The following is a 24,717-nucleotide window of genomic DNA, read 5'->3' on the forward strand; positions in this document are numbered from 1 at the left end:
GTGCAGAGCGGCCGCAGTAAATGTACGGGATTGTGTGCGGAGCGGTCGCAGTAAATGTACGGGATTGTGTGCAGAGCGGCCGCAGTAAATGTACGGGATTGTGTGCAGAGCGGTCGCAGTAAATGTACGGGATTGTGTGCAGAGCGGCCGCAGTAAATGTACGGGATTCAGTGCAGAGCGGTCGCAGTAAATGTACGGGATTGTGTGCAGAGCGGTCGCAGTAAATGTACGGGATTGTGTGCAGAGCGGTCGCAGTAAATGTACGGGATTCAGTGCAGAGCGGTCGCAGTAAATGTACGGGATTGTGTGCAGAGCGGCCGCAGTAAATGTACGGGATTCAGTGCAGAGCGGCCGCAGTAAATGTACGGGATTCAGTGCAGAGCGGCTGCAGTAAATGTACGGGATTGTGTGCAGAGCGGCCGCAGTAAATGTACGGGATTGTGTGCAGAGCGGTCGCAGTAAATGTACGGGATTGTGTGCAGAGCGGCCGCAGTAAATGTACGGTATTCTGTGCAGAGCGGTCGCAGTAAATGTACGGGATTGTGTGCAGAGCGGCCGCAGTAAATGTACGGTATTCTGTGCAGAGCGGCCGCAGTAAATGTACGGGATTGTGTGCAGAGCGGCCGCAGTAAATGTACGGGATTGTGTGCAGAGCGGCCGAAGTAAATGTACGGGATTGTGTGCGGAGCGGTCGCAGTAAATGTACGGGATTGTGTGCAGAGCGGCCGCAGTAAATGTACGGGATTGTGCGCAGAGCGGTCGCAGTAAATGTACGGTATTCTGTGCGGAGGGGCCGCAGTAAATGTACGGGATTGTGTGCGGAGCGGCCGCAGTAAATGTACGGGATTGTGTGCAGAGCGGTCGCAGTAAATGTACGGGATTGTGTGCAGAGCGGCCGCAGTAAATGTACGGGATTGTGTGCAGAGCGGTCGCAGTAAATGTACGGGATTGTGTGCAGAGCGGCCGCAGTAAATGTACGGGATTGTGTGCAGAGCGGCCGCAGTAAATGTACGGGATTGTGTGCGGAGCGGTCGCAGTAAATGTACGGGATTGTGTGCAGAGCGGCCGCAGTAAATGTACGGGATTGTGTGCAGAGCGGCCGCAGTAAATGTACGGGATTGTGTGCAGAGCGGCCGCAGTAAATGTACGGGATTGTGTGCAGAGCGGCCGCAGTAAATGTACGGGATTGTGTGCAGAGCGGCCGCAGTAAATGTACGGGATTGTGTGCAGAGCAGCCGCAGTAAATGTACGGGATTCAGTGCAGAGCGGTCGCAGTAAATGTACGGGATTGTGTGCAGAGCGGTCGCAGTAAATGTACGGGATTGTGTGCAGAGCGGTCGCAGTAAATGTACGGGATTCAGTGCAGAGCGGTCGCAGTAAATGTACGGGATTCAGTGCAGAGCGGTCGCAGTAAATGTACGGGATTGTGTGCAGAGCGGCCGCAGTAAATGTACGGGATTCAGTGCAGAGCGGCCGCAGTAAATGTACGGGATTCAGTGCAGAGCGGCTGCAGTAAATGTACGGGATTGTGTGCAGAGCGGCCGCAGTAAATGTACGGGATTGTGTGCAGAGCGGTCGCAGTAAATGTACGGGATTGTGTGCAGAGCGGTCGCAGTAAATGTACGGGATTGTGTGCAGAGCGGTCGCAGTAAATGTACGGGATTGTGTGCAGAGCGGCCGCAGTAAATGTACGGGATTGTGTGCAGAGCGGTCGCAGTAAATGTACGGGATTGTGTGCAGAGCGGCCGCAGTAAATGTACGGTATTCTGTGCAGAGCGGTCGCAGTAAATGTACGGGATTGTGTGCAGAGCGGCCGCAGTAAATGTACGGTATTCTGTGCAGAGCGGCCGCAGTAAATGTACGGGATTGTGTGCGGAGCGGCCGCAGTAAATGTACGGGATTGTGTGCAGAGCGGCCGAAGTAAATGTACGGGATTGTGTGCGGAGCGGTCGCAGTAAATGTACGGGATTGTGTGCAGAGCGGCCGCAGTAAATGTACGGGATTGTGCGCAGAGCGGTCGCAGTAAATGTACGGTATTCTGTGCGGAGGGGCCGCAGTAAATGTACGGGATTCAGTGCGGAGCGGCCGCAGTAAATGTACGGGATTGTGTGCAGAGCGGCCGCAGTAAATGTACGGGATTGTGTGCAGAGCGGCCGCAGTAAATGTACGGGATTCAGTGCAGAGCGGCCGCAGTAAATGTACGGGATTGTGTGCAGAGCGGCCGCAGTAAATGTACGGGATTGTGTGCAGAGCGGCCGCAGTAAATGTACGGGATTCAGTGCAGAGCGGCCGCAGTAAATGTACGGGATTGTGTGCAGAGCGGCCGCAGTAAATGTACGGGATTGTGTGCAGAGCGGTCGCAGTAAATGTACGGGATTGTGTGCAGAGCGGCCGCAGTAAATGTACGGGATTGTGTGCAGAGCGGTCGCAGTAAATGTACGGGATTGTGTGCAGAGCGGCCGCAGTAAATGTACGGGATTGTGTGCAGAGCGGCCGCAGTAAATGTACGGGATTGTGTGCGGAGCGGTCGCAGTAAATGTACGGGATTGTGTGCAGAGCGGCCGCAGTAAATGTACGGGATTGTGTGCAGAGCGGCCGCAGTAAATGTACGGGATTGTGTGCAGAGCGGCCGCAGTAAATGTACGGGATTGTGTGCAGAGCGGCCGCAGTAAATGTACGGGATTGTGTGCAGAGCGGCCGCAGTAAATGTACGGGATTGTGTGCAGAGCAGCCGCAGTAAATGTACGGGATTCAGTGCAGAGCGGCCGCAGTAAATGTACGGGATTGTGTGCAGAGCGGCCGCAGTAAATGTACGGGATTGTGTGCAGAGCGGCCGCAGTAAATGTACGGGATTCAGTGCAGAGCGGCCGCAGTAAATGTACGGGATTGTGTGCAGAGCGGCCGCAGTAAATGTACGGGATTGTGTGCAGAGCGGTCGCAGTAAATGTACGGTATTGTGTGCAGAGCGGTCGCAGTAAATGTACGGGATTGTGCGCAGAGCGGTCGCAGTAAATGTACGGTATTCTGTGCGGAGGGGCCGCAGTAAATGTATGGGATTGTGTGCAGAGCGGCCGCAGTAAATGTACGGGATTGTGTGCAGAGCGGCCGCAGTAAATGTACGGGATTGTGTGCAGAGCGGCCGCAGTAAATGTACGGGATTCAGTGCAGAGCGGCCGCAGTAAATGTACGGGATTGTGTGCAGAGCGGCCGCAGTAAATGTACGGGATTGTGTGCAGAGCGGTCGCAGTAAATGTACGGTATTGTGTGCAGAGCGGTCGCAGTAAATGTACGGGATTGTGCGCAGAGCGGTCGCAGTAAATGTACGGTATTCTGTGCGGAGGGGCCGCAGTAAATGTATGGGATTGTGTGCAGAGCGGCCGCAGTAAATGTACGGGATTCAGTGCAGAGCGGCCGCAGTAAATGTACGGGATTGTGTGCAGAGCGGCCGCAGTAAATGTACGGGATTGTGTGCAGAGCGGTCGCAGTAAATGTACGGGATTGTGTGCAGAGCGGTCGCAGTAAATGTACGGGATTGTGTGCAGAGCGGCCGCAGTAAATGTACGGGATTGTGTGCAGAGCGGCCGCAGTAAATGTACGGGATTGTGTGCAGAGCGGCCGCAGTAAATGTACGGGATTGTGCGCAGAGCGGCTGCAGTAAATCTACGGGATTCAGTGCAGAGCGGCCGCAGTAAATGTACGGGATTCAGTGCAGAGCGGCCGCAGTAAATGTACGGGATTCAGTGCAGAGCGGCCGCAGTAAATGTACGGGATTGTGTGCAGAGCGGTCGCAGTAAATGTACGGGATTGTGTGCGGAGCGGCCGCAGTAAATGTACGGGATTCAGTGCAGAGCGGCCGCAGTAAATGTATGGGATTCAGTGCAGAGCGGCCGCAGTAAATGTACGGGATTGTGTGCAGAGCGGCCGCAGTAAATGTACGGGATTGTGTGCAGAGCGGCCGCAGTAAATGTACGGGATTGTGTGCAGAGCGGCCGCAGTAAATGTACGGGATTGTGTGCAGAGCGGCCGCAGTAAATGTATGGGATTCAGTGCAGAGCGGCCGCAGTAAATGTACGGGATTGTGCGCAGAGCGGTCGCAGTAAATGTACGGGATTGTGTGCAGAGCGGCCGCAGTAAATGTACGGGATTCAGTACAGAGCGGCCGCAGTAAATATACGGGATTGTGTGCAGAGCGGCCGCAGTAAATGTACGGGATTCAGTGCGGAGCGGCCGCAGTAAATGTACGGGATTGTGTGCGGAGCGGTCGCAGTAAATGTACGGGATTGTGTGCGGAGCGGTCGCAGTAAATGTACGGGATTGTGTGCGGAGCGGTCGCAGTAAATGTACGGGATTGTGTGCAGAGCGGTCGCAGTAAATGTACGGGATTGTGTGCAGAGCGGCCGCAGTAAATGTACGGGATTGTGTGCAGAGCGGTCGCAGTAAATGTACGGGATTGTGTGCAGAGCGGCCGCAGTAAATGTACGGGATTGTGTGCAGAGCGGTCGCAGTAAATGTACGGGATTGTGTGCAGAGCGGTCGCAGTAAATGTACGGGATTCAGTACAGAGCGGCCGCAGTAAATGTACGGGATTGTGTGCAGAGCGGCCGCAGTAAATGTACGGGATTGTGTGCAGAGCGGTCGCAGTAAATGTACGGGATTGTGTGCAGAGCGGCCGCAGTAAATGTACGGGATTGTGTTCAGAGCGGCCGCAGTAAATGTACGGGATTGTGTGCAGAGCGGCCGCAGTAAATGTACGGGATTGTGTGCAGAGCGGTCGCAGTAAATGTACGGGATTCAGTGCAGAGCGGCCGCAGTAAATGTACGGGATTGTGTGCAGAGCGGTCGCAGTAAATGTACGGGATTCAGTGCAGAGCGGTCGCAGTAAATGTACGGGATTGTGTGCAGAGCGGTCGCAGTAAATGTACGGGATTGTGTGCGGAGCGGTCGCAGTAAATGTACGGGATTGTGTGCAGAGCAGCCGCAGTAAATGTACGGGATTGTGTGCGGAGCGGTCGCAGTAAATGTACGGGATTGTGTGCAGAGCGGTCGCAGTAAATGTACGGGATTGTGTGCAGAGCGGCCGCAGTAAATGTACGGGATTGTGTGCAGAGCGGTCGCAGTAAATGTACGGGATTGTGTGCAGAGCGGTCGCAGTAAATGTACGGGATTGTGTGCAGAGCGGTCGCAGTAAATGTATGGGATTGTGTGCAGAGCGGTCGCAGTAAATGTACGGGATTGTGTGCAGAGCGGCCGCAGTAAATGTACGGGATTGTGTGCAGAGCGGCTGCAGTAAATGTACGGGATTGTGTGCAGAGCGGCCGCAGTAAATGTACGGGATTGTGTGCGGAGCGGCCGCAGTAAATGTACGGGATTGTGTGCAGAGCAGCCGCAGTAAATGTACGGGATTGTGTGCAGAGCGGTCGCAGTAAATGTACGGGATTGTGTGCAGAGCAGCCGCAGTAAATGTACGGGATTGTGTGCAGAGCGGCCGCAGTAAATGTACGGGATTGTGTGCAGAGCGGCCGCAGTAAATGTACGGGATTGTGTGCAGAGCGGTCGCAGTAAATGTACGGGATTGTGTGCGGAGCGGTCGCAGTAAATGTACGGGATTGTGTGCAGAGCAGCCGCAGTAAATGTACGGGATTGTGTGCGGAGCGGTCGCAGTAAATGTACGGGATTGTGTGCAGAGCGGTCGCAGTAAATGTACGGGATTGTGTGCAGAGCGGCCGCAGTAAATGTACGGGATTGTGTGCAGAGCGGTCGCAGTAAATGTACGGGATTGTGTGCAGAGCGGTCGCAGTAAATGTACGGGATTGTGTGCAGAGCGGTCGCAGTAAATGTATGGGATTGTGTGCAGAGCGGTCGCAGTAAATGTACGGGATTGTGTGCAGAGCGGCCGCAGTAAATGTACGGGATTGTGTGCAGAGCGGCTGCAGTAAATGTACGGGATTGTGTGCAGAGCGGCCGCAGTAAATGTACGGGATTGTGTGCGGAGCGGCCGCAGTAAATGTACGGGATTGTGTGCAGAGCAGCCGCAGTAAATGTACGGTATTCTGTGCAGAGCGGCCGCAGTAAATGTACGGGATTGTGTGCAGAGCGGTCGCAGTAAATGTACGGGATTGTGTGCAGAGCAGCCGCAGTAAATGTACGGGATTGTGTGCAGAGCGGCCGCAGTAAATGTACGGGATTGTGTGCAGAGCGGTCGCAGTAAATGTACGGGATTCAGTGCAGAGCGGCCGCAGTAAATGTACGGGATTCAGTGCAGAGCGGTCGCAGTAAATGTACGGGATTGTGTGCGGAGCGGCCGCAGTAAATGTACGGGATTGTGTGCGGAGCGGTCGCAGTAAATGTACGGGATTGTGTGCGGAGTGGCCGCAGTAAATGTACGGGATTGTGTGCAGAGCGGTCGCAGTAAATGTACGGGATTCAGTGCAGAGCGGTCGCAGTAAATGTACGGGATTGTGTGCAGAGCGGTCGCAGTAAATGTACGGGATTGTGTGCAGAGCGGTCGCAGTAAATGTACGGGATTGTGTGCAGAGCGGTCGCAGTAAATGTACGGGATTGTGTGCAGAGCGGTCGCAGTAAATGTACGGGATTCAGTGCAGAGCGGCCGCAGTAAATGTACGGGATTGTGTGCAGAGCAGCCGCAGTAAATGTACGGGATTGTGTGCAGAGCGGCCGCAGTAAATGTACGGGATTGTGTGCAGAGCGGTCGCAGTAAATGTACAGGATTCAGTGCAGAGCGGTCGCAGTAAATGTACGGGATTGTGTGCAGAGCGGTCGCAGTAAATGTACGGGATTGTGTGCAGAGCGGTCGCAGTAAATGTACGGGATTGTGTGCAGAGCGGTCGCAGTAAATGTACGGGATTGTGTGCAGAGCGGTCGCAGTAAATGTACGGGATTGTGTGCAGAGCGGTCGCAGTAAATGTACGGGATTGTGTGCAGAGCGGCCGCAGTAAATGTACGGGATTGTGCGCAGAGCGGCCGCAGTAAATGGTGGTCGGTATCTGGTTAAAGGAGAAGTCCATCCTGAGCTTGTCTGGGCTTCTCCTCGGAGTCCTAATCAGTTTTGCAGTCCTGTGACCCGTTTTCAGTAGAGAGTGGTCTGACGTTCGCTCTCTACTGACATCACAGATCATCCAGGCATCGCATTATCCCGACAATAACGTCTGGATCCGCCAGGTACCTGGATTGTCACCCGTCTCTCAGTGAGACGCTCCCCGCCCCCGCCACAGCTCAGCGCTCCAATAAGTGTGAAGGATCAGAGCAGGAGAGATGCTGACTGACAGTCTACAGCTCTCCACTTGGGGAGGTGAGGGAACTGAGCCATTGGTGGTGTTCGATCGATCGGTTCTCAGTGAAGAGACGGCGGGGGATCGATGCTTCATCCACCTAGGTAAGTATGAATAGGGAAGAAAAAAAATCCCATACTTCACTTTTAAATGTTCCCTTTAGAGGGATAGAACCGGGGAATGCAGATTTCCTGCACGATAGTTTAGGGGTTCCCATCTCAGGACACATCCTGCATGGAGTTTGCATATTCTCCATGTATATGCGCCTTAGGGTTCCTCTGGGGTTCCTCCCGGTTCTGCGAGTTCCTCCGGTACTCTAAAGACCTGCTGGGAGGTAAATTGGCTCCTAGCATAATGTGCTGAGCAAGCCCAAGATGGCCGCCTCACCATCTACCAATTGAGCAGATAAAGCTCTTGGAGTTCCCAAAGAAAACGATTGTGATTCGTACATCGAACGTGCGATGTTTGTACGGAGTATAGAACTGTGAATTGTCTTGATCGATCTGTTGTCTTCATCGATCTGTTGTCTTGATCGATCTGTTGTCTTCATCGATCTGTTGTCTTCATCGATCTGTTGTCTTGATCGATCTGTTGTCTTGATCGATCTGTTGTCTTGATCGATCTGTTGTCTTGATCGATCTGTTGTCTTCATCGATCTGTTGTCTTCATCGATCTGTTGTCTTCATCGATCTGTTGTCTGTCTTTCTATCACACAGAGGAACTCTCAGCCTATGAACAGGCCAAGCTGCAGGCGGAGCAGGATCACCGCCCTCCCCCGGAGCTGGTCCGCGCCCGCATCCCCTTCACCTGCTGCCTCCAGGCCTTCGCAGCCCCAGAACAGTTGGATGAGTTTTGGAGCGCCGCCCTGCAGGCCAAATCTTCAGCACTTAAGTAAGAAGATTCCAGAAGTTCCGTATTATTAGGTGGAAAACGTTCCGTTTATTTCATCGTTTCCTTTTATGTCTCTTTTCAGGACGTCCCGATTTGCCTCATTTCCCGATTATCTTGTTATTCAGATAAAGAAGTTCACCTTCGGCCTGGACTGGGTACCCAAGAAGTTGGGTAAGGAATGTGATGTCATCCCCATTATGACAGCCAGGCGACCAGCATCTTCAGAACGAGGGGTACCTTTATACTCCGCTCACATCTCCGCGTTCTGAATCGCCGTGATTCTGTCCGCAGTTCGCAATCGCAGGACGCCTGTGCGTTCCCGGTGCGTTGCCTGCATTTCAATAGCACCCGACCGCGGCGCAATGTTCCTGCGATTCATCGGGTGTCAGTCGTGGTAGAATATCGCTAACAGAATCGCAGGAGGCCGTTCAAGCAAATGGAATATAGAAGCTTCTTTTAGGTGTCCTGCGATTCTATTTGTGCGATTTTTACCGCAATCATCGCCCCCAATACGTCAAGTTGTGGGCGGAGCCTTAGAGGCTCAGGGGGGGATTTACTAAAAGCGGAGCACCCAGCCCGGGTTCACACAGTGCGATTTCTGTGCAGGTTCCCCCATCCGCAATACAATGATGACACCCCCCAGATCGATTCACAGATCGCAGTGCACACTGAACTCGCACAGGAATCGCATGGCTGAGAACACTCATAGGATCCGATTTTAATGTGAATCTAATGTGAGTTCAGCCATAGAACTGTATACAACTGTATGGCTGAACGGGCACTGCACACGGCGGTGTGGGTGCGAATCGCATGCGATGTCTGAGATCGCAATACTGTGAATCTAGTGCAGCTGTGCATGGAGCTTCTTCAATCAAACCTGGAAGCTGATTGGTTCCTTCTAGTAAATCTCCCCCACAATCTGCATTTTGCAATAATGTAATAAATGCATCGACACGGATACAATAATAATGTGCGTTTATTCCATGCGTTCGGCCCTGATCAGCACATGGCGGGGGGCGGGGCTCCTGCAGACTCCTCCTCCCGGCTCTGGACCTGACTAGAGGAAGTTCTGCTGATCTAGAACACTGAGGGGTTCTCCGGCGCAGGTCTTGTCTGCTGCAGTGGGGGATGGGACTTGTAGTTTTCTTTAGATGTTTAACCCCTTCAGCCCCGGAAGGATTTACCCCCCTTAATGACCAGGCCATTTTTTGCGATACGGCACTGCGTCGCTTTATCAGACAATTGCGCGGTCGTGCGACGCTCTACACAAAATTGACGTCCTTTTTTTCCCACAAATAGGGATTTCTTTTGCTGGGATTTGATCTCTTCTGCGGTTTTTATTTGATAAACAAACAAACAATCCCCCCAATTCTGAAGAAACAAACATTTTATTTTTAATTTCTGTTATAAATATCCAAAAAAAAAACTATAAAAAAAAACAAATTTCTCGCTCAGTTTTGGCCGATACGTTTTCTACATATTTTTGATTAAATAAATCCCAATAATCGTATATTGATTGGTTTGCCAAAAGTTATCACATCTACAAACTACGGGATAGGTTTAGGGACTTTTATTTTCTTTTTTTTTTTTTTTTTTTTTTTTTTACTAGTAATGGCGGCGATCTGCGATTTTTAGCGGGACTGCGACATTGCGGCGGACAAATTTAAACACCAAATGACACTCTTTCGGGACCAGTGAGATTTATACATTGATCAGTGTATTTTTATAGCACTGATCAATATAATAATGTCACTGGCAGGGAAGGAGTTAAGACCGGGGGGCGATCAAGGGGTTAAGTGTGTTCCCTGGGCGTGTTCTACCTGGGGGGGGAGGGGCTACCAGGGACCTGACAGAATTCACTGTTCCCCATCACTGGGAAAAGTAGATCTGATATTTGGTCAGAACGGGGATTTGCCATGTTTCTGCTCGACCCGCAGGCACGCTCCCGCAGCGGCATGAGCGCATGCGCCCGCCCGCTACTGCACCTACGCGAACCGACGTACAGCTACAGCGATTCACACTGGAGAGCCGATCGGCCGCTGTATAATGACAGCGGCTGGTCAGCAAGCGTTACCATTTGTGCAGGGAGAAGAGAAGCACCCGCTATTGAGGTAGGTGAGGGGCAGATTAAAGTGGAAGGGTTGGGATGAGGGACCCATTAGATGGGTGTAGGAAAGGCAGCTCCTTCATTGGTCCCCTCCCCTATCCTGCTGATTGGACGGTGAAGGAGCAGTAAGCGCACTGATGGGGTTGTCCCTTCTGCAGAGTCATAGTTGACAGTCCATGTGTGCAAACCCGTCCAATGCCAGACCTTCTTTATCTCCTCAGACGTTTCCATCGATGTCCCGGAGGAGCTGGACCTGTCCCAGTTTCGCGGTGGGGGTTTGCAGGAGGGTGAGGAGGAACTTCCAGACGTTGCCCCCCCATTGGTGACCCCAGATGAGCCCAAAGGTAGCCTTGGTTTCTATGGCAACGATGATGACGACTCGTACTGCTCCCCTCACTTCTCCTCTCCGACATGTTAGTGTTTCCGCCTCTTGTGGATCATGTGACTGCTGTGTGAGGGGGCGGGGACTGCGTGCCGAGCGAGCGACAGAGGCAGCTGAGTGTGAGCCTTCCAATCGGATCCTTGTCCCCGAAACACGTTAGACCAGCATCCATCTGTAACTGCTTAGATGCCCAGACACAATCCCATAGGAAGTCATAGGGGGGGACATTGTGCCTCACTCCCCAGTATCCATGTCACCAGTGATATCTACACCCCACCACACACACCTCACTCCCCAGTATCCATGTCACCAGTGATATCTACACCCCACCACACACACCTCACTCCCCAGTATCCATGTCACCAGTGATATCTACACCCCACCACACACACCTCACTCTCCAGTATCCATGTCACCAGTGATATCTACACCCCACCACACACCTCACTCCCCAGTATCCATGTCACCAGTGAGATCTACACCCCACATACCTCACTCCCCAGTATCCATGTCACCAGTGATATCTACACCTCACCACACACACCTCACTCCCCAGTATCCATGTCACCAGTGAGATCTACACCCCACCACACACACCTCACTCCCCAGTATCCATGTCACCAGTGATATCTACACCCCACCACACACACCTCACTCCCCAGTATCCATGTCACCAGTGATATCTACACCTCACCACACACCTCACTCCCCAGTATCCATGTCACCAGTGATATCTACACCCCACCACACACCTCACTCCCCAGTATCCATGTCACCAGTGATATCTACACCCCACCACACACACCTCACTCCCCAGTATCCATGTCACCAGTGATATCTACACCCCACCACACACCTCACTCCCCAGTATCCATGTCACCAGTGATATCTACACCTCACCACACACACCTCACTCCCCAGTATCCATGTCACCAGTGATATCTACACCCCACCACACACACCTCACTCCCCAGTATCCATGTCACCAGTGATATCTACACCCCACCACACACCTCACTCCCCAGTATCCATGTCACCAGTGATATCTACACCCCACCACACACCTCACTCCCCAGTATCCATGTCACCAGTGATATCTACACCCCACCACACACACCTCACTCTCCAGTATCCATGTCATCAGTGATATCTACACCCCACCACACACCTCACTCCCCAGTATCCATGTCACCAGTGATATCTACACCTCACCACACACCTCACTCTCCAGTATCCATGTCACCAATGATATCTACACCTCACCACACACCTCACTCCCCAGTATCCATGTCACCAGTGATATCTACACCCCACCACACACACCTCACTCCCCAGTATCCATGTCACCAGTGATATCTACACCCCACCACACACCTCACTCCCCAGTATCCATGTCACCAGTGATATCTACACCCCACACACCTCACTCCCCAGTATCCATGTCACCAGTGATATCTACACCCCACACACCTCACTCCCCAGTATCCATGTCACCAGTGATATCTACACCCCACCACACACCTCACTCCCCAGTATCCATGTCACCAGTGATATCTACACCTCACCACACACACACCTCACTCCCCAGTATCCATGTCACCAGTGATATCTACACCCCACACACCTCACTCCCCAGTATCCATGTCACCAGTGATATCTACACCTCACCACACACACCTCACTCCCCAGTATCCATGTCACCAGTGAGATCTACACCCCACCACACACCTCACTCCCCAGTATCCATGTCACCAGTGATATCTACACCCCACATACCTCACTCCCCAGTATCCATGTCACCAGTGATATCTACACCCCACCACACACACCTCACTCCCCAGTATCCATGTCACCAGTGATATCTACACCCCACACACCTCACTCCCCAGTATCCATGTCACCAGTGATATCTACACCTCACCACACACCTCACTCCCCAGTATCCATGTCACCAGTGATATCTACACCTCACCACACACACCTCACTCCCCAGTATCCATGTCACCAGTGATATCTACACCCCACCACACACCTCACTCCCCAGTATCCATGTCACCAGTGATATCTACACCCCACCACACACACCTCACTCCCCAGTATCCATGTCACCAGTGAGATCTACACCCCACCACACACACCTCACTCCCCAGTATCCATGTCACCAGTGATATCTACACCTCACCACACACACCTCACTCCCCAGTATCCATGTCACCAGTGATATCTACACCTCACCACACACCTCACTCCCCAGTATCCATGTCACCAGTGATATCTACACCCCACCACACACACCTCACTCCCCAGTATCCATGTCACCAGTGATATCTACACCCCACCACACACACCTCACTCCCCAGTATCCATGTCACCAGTGATATCTACACCTCACCACACACACCTCACTCCCCAGTATCCATGTCACCAGTGATATCTACACCTCACCACACACACCTCACTCCCCAGTATCCATGTCACCAGTGATATCTACACCTCACCACACACCTCACTCCCCAGTATCCATGTCACCAGTGATATCTACACCCCACCACACACCTCACTCCCCAGTATCCATGTCACCAGTGATATCTACACCCCACCACACACACCTCACTCCCCAGTATCCATGTCACCAGTGATATCTACACCCCACCACACACCTCACTCCCCAGTATCCATGTCACCAGTGATATCTACATCCCACCACACACACCTCACTCCCCAGTATCCATGTCACCAGTGATATCTACACCCCACCACACACACCTCACTCCCCAGTATCCATGTCACCAGTGATATCTACACCCCACCACACACCTCACTCTCCAGTATCCATGTCACCAGTGATATCTACACCCCACCACACACCTCACTCCCCAGTATCCATGTCACCAGTGATATCTACACCCCACCACACACCTCACTCCCCAGTATCCATGTCACCAGTGAGATCTACACCCCACCACACACACCTCACTCCCCAGTATCCATGTCACCAGTGATATCTACACCTCACCACACACACCTCACTCCCCAGTATCCATGTCACCAGTGATATCTACACCCCACCACACACACCTCACTCCCCAGTATCCATGTCACCAGTGATATCTACACCCCACCACACACACACCTCACTCCCCAGTATCCATGTCACCAGTGAGATCTACACCCCACATACCTCACTCCCCAGTATCCATGTCACCAGTGATATCTACACCCCACCACACACACCTCACTCCCCAGTATCCATGTCACCAGTGATATCTACACCCCACACACACCTCACTCCCCAGTATCCATGTCACCAGTGATATCTACACCCCACCACACACCTCACTCCCCAGTATCCATGTCACCAGTCATATCTACACCCCACCACACACACCTCACTCCCCAGTATCCATGTCACCAGTGATATCTACACCTCACCACACACACCTCACTCCCCAGTATCCATGTCACCAGTGATATCTACACCCCACCACACACACCTCACTCCCCAGTATCCATGTCACCAGTGATATCTACACCCCACCACACACACCTCACTCCCCAGTATCCATGTCACCAGTGATATCTACACCCCACACACCTCACTCCCCAGTATCCATGTCACCAGTGATATCTACACCCCACCACACACACCTCACTCCCCAGTATCCATGTCACCAGTGATATCTACACCTCACCACACACCTCACTCCCCAGTATCCATGTCACCAGTGATATCTACACCTCACCACACACACCTCACTCCCCAGTATCCATGTCACCAGTGATATCTACACCCCACCACACACACCTCACTCCCCAGTATCCATGTCACCAGTGAGATCTACACCCCACCACACACACCTCACTCCCCAGTATCCATGTCACTAGTGATATCTACACCCCACCACACACACCTCACTCCCCAGTATCCATGTCACCAGTGATATCTACACCCCACCACACACACCTCACTCCCCAGTATCCATGTCACCAGTGATATCTACACCCCACCACACACCTCACTCCCCAGTATCCATGTCACCAGTGATATCTACACCTCACCACACACACCTCACTCCCCAGTATCCATGTCACCAGTGATATCTACACCCCGCCACACACACCTCACTCCCCAGTATCCATGTCACCAGTGATATCTACACCCCACCACACACCTCACTCCCCAGTATCCATGTCACCAGTGATATCTACACCCCACCACACACCTCACTCCCCAGTATCCATGTCACCAGTGATATCTACACCCCACCACACACACCTCACTCCCCAGTATCCATGTCACCAGTGATATCTACACCCCACCACACACACCTCACTCCCCAGTATCCATGTCACCAGTGATATCTACACCCCACCACACACCTCACTCCCCAGTATCCATGTCACCAGTGATATCTACACCCCACCACACACCTCACTCCCCAGTATCCATGTCACCAGTGAGATCTACACCCCACCACACACACCTCACTCCCCAGTATCCATGTCACCAGTGATATCTACACCCCACATACCTCACTCCCCAGTATCCATGTCACCAGTGATATCTACACCCCACCACACACCTCACTCCCCAGTATCCATGTCACCAGTGATATCTACACCTCACCACACACCTCACTCTCCAGTATCCATGTCACCAGTGATATCTACACCCCACCACACACACCTCACTCCCCAGTATCCATGTCACCAGTGATATCTACACCCCACCACACACCTCACTCCCCAGTATCCATGTCACCAGTGATATCTACACCTCACCACACACCTCACTCCCCAGTATCCATGTCACCAGTGATATCTACACCTCACCACACACCTCACTCCCCAGTATCCATGTCACCAGTGATATCTACACCTCACCACACACACCTCACTCCCCAGTATCCATGTCACCAGTGAGATCTACACCCCACCACACACCTCACTCCCCAGTATCCATGTCACCAGTGATATCTACACCTCACCACACACCTCACTCTCCAGTATCCATGTCACCAGTGATATCTACACCTCACCACACACACCTCACTCCCCAGTATCCATGTCACCAGTGATATCTACACCCCACCACACACACCTCACTCCCCAGTATCCATGTCACCAGTGATATCTACACCTCACCACACACCTCACTCCCCAGTATCCATGTCACCAGTGATATCTACACCCCACCACACACCTCACTCCCCAGTATCCATGTCACCAGTGATATCTACACCCCACATACCTCACTCTCCAGTATCCATGTCACCAGTGATATCTACACCTCACCACACACACCTCACTCCCCAGTATCCATGTCACCAGTGATATCTACACCTCACCACACACCTCACTCCCCAGTATCCATGTCACCAGTGATATCTACACCCCACCACACACCTCACTCCCCAGTATCCATGTCACCAGTGATATCTACACCCCACCACACACACCTCACTCCCCAGTATTCATGTCACCAGTGATATCTACACCCCACCACACACACCTCACTCCCCAGTATCCATGTCACCAGTGATATCTACACCTCACCACACACCTCACTCCCCAGTATCCATGTCACCAGTGATATCTACACCCCACCACACACACCTCACTCCCCAGTATCCATGTCACCAGTGATATCTACACCTCACCACACACCTCACTCCCCAGTATCCATGTCACCAGTGATATCTACACCCCACCACACACACCTCACTCCCCAGTATCCATGTCACCAGTGATATCTACACCCCACCACACACACCTCACTCCCCAGTATCCATGTCACCAGTGAGATCTACATCCCACCACACACACCTCACTCCCCAGTATCCATGTCACCAGTGAGATCTACACCCCACCACACACACCTCACTCCCCAGTATCCATGTCACCAGTGATATCTACACCCCACCACACACCTCACTCCCCAGTATCCATGTCACCAGTGATATCTACACCCCACCACACACACCTCACTCCCCAGTATCCATGTCACCAGTGATATCTACACCCCACCACACACCTCACTCCCCAGTATCCATGTCACCAGTGATATCTACACCCCACCACACACACCTCACTCCCCAGTATCCATGTCACCAGTGATATCTACACCCCACCACACACCTCACTCCCCAGTATCCATGTCACCAGTGATATCTACATCCCACCACACACACCTCACTCCCCAGTATCCATGTCACCAGTGATATCTACACCCCACCACACACACCTCACTCCCCAGTATCCATGTCACCAGTGATATCTACACCCCACCACACACCTCACTCTCCAGTATCCATGTCACCAGTGATATCTACACCCCACCACACACCTCACTCCCCAGTATCCATGTCACCAGTGATATCTACACCCCACCACACACCTCACTCCCCAGTATCCATGTCACCAGTGAGATCTACACCTCACCACACACACCTCACTCCCCAGTATCCATGTCACCAGTGATATCTACACCTCACCACACACACCTCACTCCCCAGTATCCATGTCACCAGTGATATCTACACCCCACCACACACCTCACTCCCCAGTATCCATGTCACCAGTGATATCTACACCCCACCACACACACCTCACTCCCCAGTATCCATGTCACCAGTGATATCTACACCCCACCACACACCTCACTCCCCAGTATCCATGTCACCAGTGATATCTACACCCCACCACACACACCTCACTCCCCAGTATCCATGTCACCAGTGATATCTACACCCCACCACACACACACCTCACTCCCCAGTATCCATGTCACCAGTGAGATCTACACCCCACATACCTCACTCCCCAGTATCCATGTCACCAGTGATATCTACACCCCACCACACACACCTCACTCCCCAGTATCCATGTCACCAGTGATATCTACACCCCACACACACCTCACTCCCCAGTATCCATGTCACCAGTGATATCTACACCCCACATACCTCACTCCCCAGTATCCATGTCACCAGTGATATCTACACCTCACCACACACACCTCACTCCCCAGTATCCATGTCACCAGTGATATCTACACCCCACCACACACACCTCACTCCCCAGTATCCATGTCACCAGTGATATCTACACCCCACCACACACACCTCACTCCCCAGTATCCATGTCACCAGTGATATCTACACCTCACCACACACACCTCACTCCCCAGTATCCATGTCACCAGTGAGATCTACACCCCACATACCTCACTCCCCAGTATCCATGTCACCAGTGATATCTACACCCCACCACACACACCTCACTCCCCAGTATCCATGTCACCAGTGATATCTACACCCCACACACACCTCACTCCCCAGTATCCATGTCACCAGTGATATCTACACCCCACATACCTCACTCCCCAGTATCCATGTCACCAGTGATATCTACACCTCACCACACACACCTCACTCCCCAGTATCCATGTCACCAGTGATATCTACACCCCACCACACACCTCACTCCCCAGTATCCATGTCACCAGTGATATCTACACCCCACCACACACACCTCACTCCCCAGTATCCATGTCACCAGTGATATCTACACCTCACCACACACCTCACTCCCCAGTATCCATGTCACCAGTGATATCTACACCCCACCACACACACCTCACTCCCCAGTATCCATGTCACCAGTGATATCTACACCTCACCACACACACCTCACTCCCCAGTATCCATGTCACCAGTGATATCTACACCTCACCACACACACCTCACTCCCCAGTATCCATGTCACCAGTGATATCTACACCTCACCACACACCTCACTCCCCAGTATCCATGTCACCAGTGATATCTACACCCCACCACACACACCTCACTCCCCAGTATCCATGTCACCAGTGATATCTACACCCCACCACACACACCTCACTCCCCAGTATCCATGTCACCAGTGATATCTACACCCCACCACACACACACCTCACTCCCCAGTATCCATGTCACCAGTGAGATCTACACCCCACCACACACCTCACTCCCCAGTATCCATGTCACCAGTGATATCTACACCCCACCACACACCTCACTCCCCAGTATCCATGTCACCAGTGATATCTACACCCCACCACACACACCTCACTCCCCAGTATCCATGTCACCAGTGATATCTACACCTCACCACACACACCTCACTCCCCAGTATCCATGTCACCAGTGATATCTACACCCCACCACACACCTCACTCCCCAGTATCCATGTCACCAGTGATATCTACACCTCACCACACACCTCACTCCCCAGTATCCATGTCACCAGTGATATCTACACCCCACCACACACACCTCACTCCCCAGTATCCATGTCACCAGTGATATCTACACCACACACACCTCACTCCCCAGTATCCATGTCACCAGTGATATCTACACCTCACCACACACCTCACTCTCCAGTATCCATGTCACCAGTGATATCTACACCCCACCACACACACCTCACTCCCCAGTATCCATGTCACCAGTGATATCTACACCCCACCACACACCTCACTCCCCAGTATCCATGTCACCAGTGATATCTACACCTCACCACACACCTCACTCCCCAGTATCCATGTCACCAGTGATATCTACACCTCACCACACACCTCACTCCCCAGTATCCATGTCACCAGTGATATCTACACCTCACCACACACACCTCACTCCCCAGTATCCATGTCACCAGTGATATCTACACCCCACCACACACACCTCACTCCCCAGTATACATGTCACCAGTGATATCTACACCCCACCACACACACCTCACTCCCCAGTATCCATGTCACCAGTGAGATCTACACCCCACCACACACACCTCACTCCCCAGTATCCATGTCACCAGTGAGATCTACACCCCACCACACACACCTCACTCCCCAGTATCCATGTCACCAGTGATATCTACACCTCACCACACACACCTCACTCCCCAGTATCCATGTCACCAGTGATATCTACACCTCACCACACACACCTCACTCCCCAGTATCCATGTCACCAGTGATATCTACACCTCACCACACACACCTCACTCCCCAGTATCCATGTCACCAGTGATATCTACACCTCACCACACACACCTCACTCCCCAGTATCCATGTCACCAGTGATATCTACACCCCACCACACACCTCACTCCCCAGTATCCATGTCACCAGTGATATCTACACCCCACCACACACACCTCACTCCCCAGTATCCATGTCACCAGTGAGATCTACACCCCACCACACACCTCACTCCCCAGTATCCATGTCACCAGTGATATCTACACCTCACCACACACCTCACTCTCCAGTATCCATGTCACCAGTGATATCTACACCTCACCACACACCTCACTCTCCAGTATCCATGTCACCAGTGATATCTACACCTCACCACACACACCTCACTCCCCAGTATCCATGTCACCAGTGATATCTACACCTCACCACACACCTCACTCCCCAGTATCCATGTCACCAGTGATATCTACACCCCACCACACACCTCACTCCCCAGTATCCATGTCACCAGTGATATCTACACCTCACCACACACCTCACTCCCCAGTATCCATGTCACCAGTGATATCTACACCCCACCACACACACCTCACTCCCCAGTATCCATGTCACCAGTGATATCTACACCCCACCACACACCTCACTCCCCAGTATCCATGTCACCAGTGATATCTACACCCCACCACACACACCTCACTCCCCAGTATCCATGTCACCAGTGATATCTACACCTCACCACACACACCTCACTCCCCAGTATCCATGTCACCAGTGATATCTACACCTCACCACACACACCTCACTCTCCAGTATCCATGTCACCAGTGAGATCTACACCTCACCACATACACCTCACTCCCCAGTATCCATGTCACCAGTGATATCTACATCCCACCACACACCTCACTCCCCAGTATCCATGTCACCAGTGATATCTACACCTCACCACACACACCTCACTCCCCAGTATCCATGTCACCAGTGATATCTACACCCCACCACACACACCTCACTCCCCAGTATCCATGTCACCAGTGATATCTACACCCCACCACACACACCTCACTCCCCAGTATCCATGTCACCAGTGATATCTACACCCCACCACACACACCTCACTCCCCAGTATCCATGTCACCAGTGATATCTACACCCCACCACACACACCTCACTCCCCAGTATCCATGTCACCAGTGATATCTACACCCCACCACACACACCTCACTCCCCAGTATCCATGTCACCAGTGATATCTACACCCCACCACACACCTCACTCCCCAGTATCCATGTCACCAGTGATATCTACACCTCACCACACACACCTCACTCCCCAGTATCCATGTCACCAGTGAGATCTACACCTCACCACACACCTCACTCCCCAGTATCCATGTCACCAGTGATATCTACACCCCACCACACCACCTCACTCCCCAGTATCCATGTCACCAGTGATATCTACACCCCACCACACACACCTCACTCCCCAGTATCCATGTCACCAGTGATATCTACACCTCACCACACACACACCTCACTCCCCAGTATCCATGTCACCAGTGAGATCTACACCCCACCACACACAACCTCACTCCCCAGTATCCATGTCACCAGTGATATCTACACCTCACCACACACCTCACTCCCCAGTATCCATGTCACCAGTGATATCTACACCCCACCACACACACCTCACTCCCCAGTATCCATGTCACCAGTGATATCTACACCCCACCACACACCTCACTCCCCAGTATCCATGTCACCAGTGATATCTACACCCCACCACACACCTCACTCCCCAGTATCCATGTCACCAGTGATATCTACACCTCACCACACACCTCACTCCCCAGTATCCATGTCACCAGTGATATCTACACCCCACCACACACCTCACTCCCCAGTATCCATGTCACCAGTGATATCTACACCCCACCACACACCTCACTCCCCAGTATCCATGTCACCAGTGATATCTACACCTCACCACACACCTCACTCCCCAGTATCCATGTCACCAGTGATATCTACATCCCACCACACACCTCACTCTCCAGTATCCATGTCACCAGTGATATCTACATCCCACCACACACCTCACTCCCCAGTATCCATGTCACCAGTGATATCTACACCTCACCACACACACCTCACTCCCCAGTATCCATGTCACCAGTGATATCTACACCTCACCACACACCTCACTCCCCAGTATCCATGTCACCAGTGATATCTACATCCCACCACACACCTCACTCCCCAGTATCCATGTCACCAGTGATATCTACACCTCACCACACACACCTCACTCCCCAGTATCCATGTCACCAGTGATATCTACACCTCACCACACACACCTCACTCCCCAGTATCCATGTCACCAGTGATATCTACACCTCACCACACACCTCACTCCCCAGTATCCATGTCACCAGTGATATCTACACCTCACCACACACACCTCACTCCCCAGTATCCATGTCACCAGTGATATCTACACCTCACCACACACACCTCACTCCCCAGTATCCATGTCACCAGTGATATCTACACCTCACCACACACCTCACTCCCCAGTATCCATGTCACCAGTGAGATCTACACCTCACCACACATACCTCACTCCCCAGTATCCATGTCACCAGTGAGATCTACACCCCACCACACACACCTCACTCCCCAGTATCCATGTCACCAGTGATATCTACACCTCACCACACATACCTCACTCCCCAGTATCCATGTCACCAGTGATATCTACACCCCACCACACACACCTCACTCCCCAGTATCCATGTCACCAGTGATATCTACACCTCACCACACACACCTCACTCCCCAGTATCCATGTCACCAGTGATATCTACACCCCACCACACACCTCACTCTCCAGTATCCATGTCACCAGTGAGATCTACACCTCACCACACATACCTCACTCCCCAGTATCCATGTCACCAGTGAGATCTACACCCCACCACACACACCTCACTCCCCAGTATCCATGTCACCAGTGATATCTACATCCCACCACACACCTCACTCCCCAGTATCCATGTCACCAGTGATATCTACACCTCACCACACATACCTCACTCCCCAGTATCCATGTCACCAGTGATATCTACACCCCACCACACACACCTCACTCCCCAGTATCCATGTCACCAGTGAGATCTACACCTCACCACACACACCTCACTCCCCAGTATCCATGTCACCAGTGATATCTACACCCCACCACACACCTCACTCCCCAGTATCCATGTCACCAGTGAGATCTACACCTCACCACACACACCTCACTCCCCAGTATCCATGTCACCAGTGATATCTACACCTCACCACACACACCTCACTCCCCAGTATCCATGTCACCAGTGATATCTACACCTCACCACACACCTCACTCCCCAGTATCCATGTCACCAGTGATATCTACACCCCACCACACACCTCACTCCCCAGTATCCATGTCACCAGTGATATCTACACCCCACCACACACACCTCACTCCCCAGTATCCATGTCACCAGTGATATCTACACCCCACCACACACACCTCACTCCCCAGTATCCATGTCACCAGTGATATCTACACCCCACCACACACACCTCACTCCCCAGTATCCATGTCACCAGTGATATCTACACCCCACCACACACACCTCACTCCCCAGTATCCATGTCACCAGTGATATCTACACCCCACCACACACACCTCACTCCCCAGTATCCATGTCACCAGTGATATCTACACCCCACCACACACACCTCACTCCCCAGTATCCATGTCACCAGTGATATCTACACCCCACCACACACACCTCACTCCCCAGTATCCATGTCACCAGTGAGATCTACACCCCACCCCACACACCTCACTCCCCAGTATCCATGTCACCAGTGATATCTACACCCCACCACACACACCTCACTCCCCAGTATCCATGTCACCAGTGATATCTACACCCCACCACACACACCTCACTCCCCAGTATCCATGTCACCAGTGATATCTACACCACACCACACACCTCACTCCCCAGTATCCATGTCACCAGTGATATCTACACCCCACCACACACCTCACTCCCCAGTATCCATGTCACCAGTGATATCTACACCCTCACACCACACACCCTCACTCCCCAGTATCCATGTCACCAGTGAGATCTACACCCCACCACACACACCTCACTCCCCAGTATCCATGTCACCAGTGATATCTACACCTCACCACACACACACCTCACTCCCCAGTATCCATGTCACCAGTGATATCTACACCTCACCACACACACCTCACTCCCCAGTATCCATGTCACCAGTGAGATCTACACCTCACCACATACACCTCACTCCCCAGTATCCATGTCACCAGTGATATCTACACCCCACACACCTCACTCCCCAGTATCCATGTCACCAGTGATATCTACACCCCACCACACACACCTCACTCCCCAGTATCCATGTCACCAGTGATATCTACACCCCACCACACACCTCACTCCCCAGTATCCATGTCACCAGTGATATCTACACCTCACCACACACACACCTCACTCCCCAGTATCCATGTCACCAGTGAGATCTACACCTCACCACATACACCTCACTCCCCAGTATCCATGTCACCAGTGAGATCTACACCTCACCACACACACCTCACTCCCCAGTATCCATGTCACCAGTGATATCTACACCCCACACACCTCACTCCCCAGTATCCATGTCACCAGTGATATCTACACCCCACCACACACACCTCACTCCCCAGTATCCATGTCACCAGTGATATCTACACCTCACCACATACACCTCACTCCCCAGTATCCATGTCACCAGTGATATCTACACCCACCACACACACCTCACTCCCCAGTATCCATGTCACCAGTGAGATCTACACCCCACCACACACACCTCACTCCCCAGTATCCATGTCACCAGTGATATCTACACCTCACCACACACACCTCACTCCCCAGTATCCATGTCACCAGTGAGAT

The 24,717-nt window shown here is 52.4% G+C and overlaps 1 protein-coding gene across 1 annotated transcript in view; it reads left to right on the forward strand.

Annotated features, from left to right (window-relative positions):
• LOC141105517 (ubiquitin carboxyl-terminal hydrolase 5-like) overlaps positions 1-24,717 on the forward strand; it is a gene marked incomplete in the record, with an annotated part of 87,434 nt that overhangs the window by 32,713 nt on the left and 30,004 nt on the right. Inside the window, 3 exon segments of the mRNA XM_073595378.1 lie at positions 8,006-8,180; positions 8,263-8,351; positions 10,509-10,700. Coding sequence (XP_073451479.1) covers positions 8,006-8,180; positions 8,263-8,351; positions 10,509-10,700 — 456 coding nt within the window.

The sequence above is a fragment of the Aquarana catesbeiana genome, linkage group LG08, assembly GCF_042186555.1.
Source record: "Aquarana catesbeiana isolate 2022-GZ linkage group LG08, ASM4218655v1, whole genome shotgun sequence".
In the NCBI taxonomy this organism is placed as follows: Eukaryota; Metazoa; Chordata; class Amphibia; order Anura; family Ranidae; genus Aquarana; species Aquarana catesbeiana.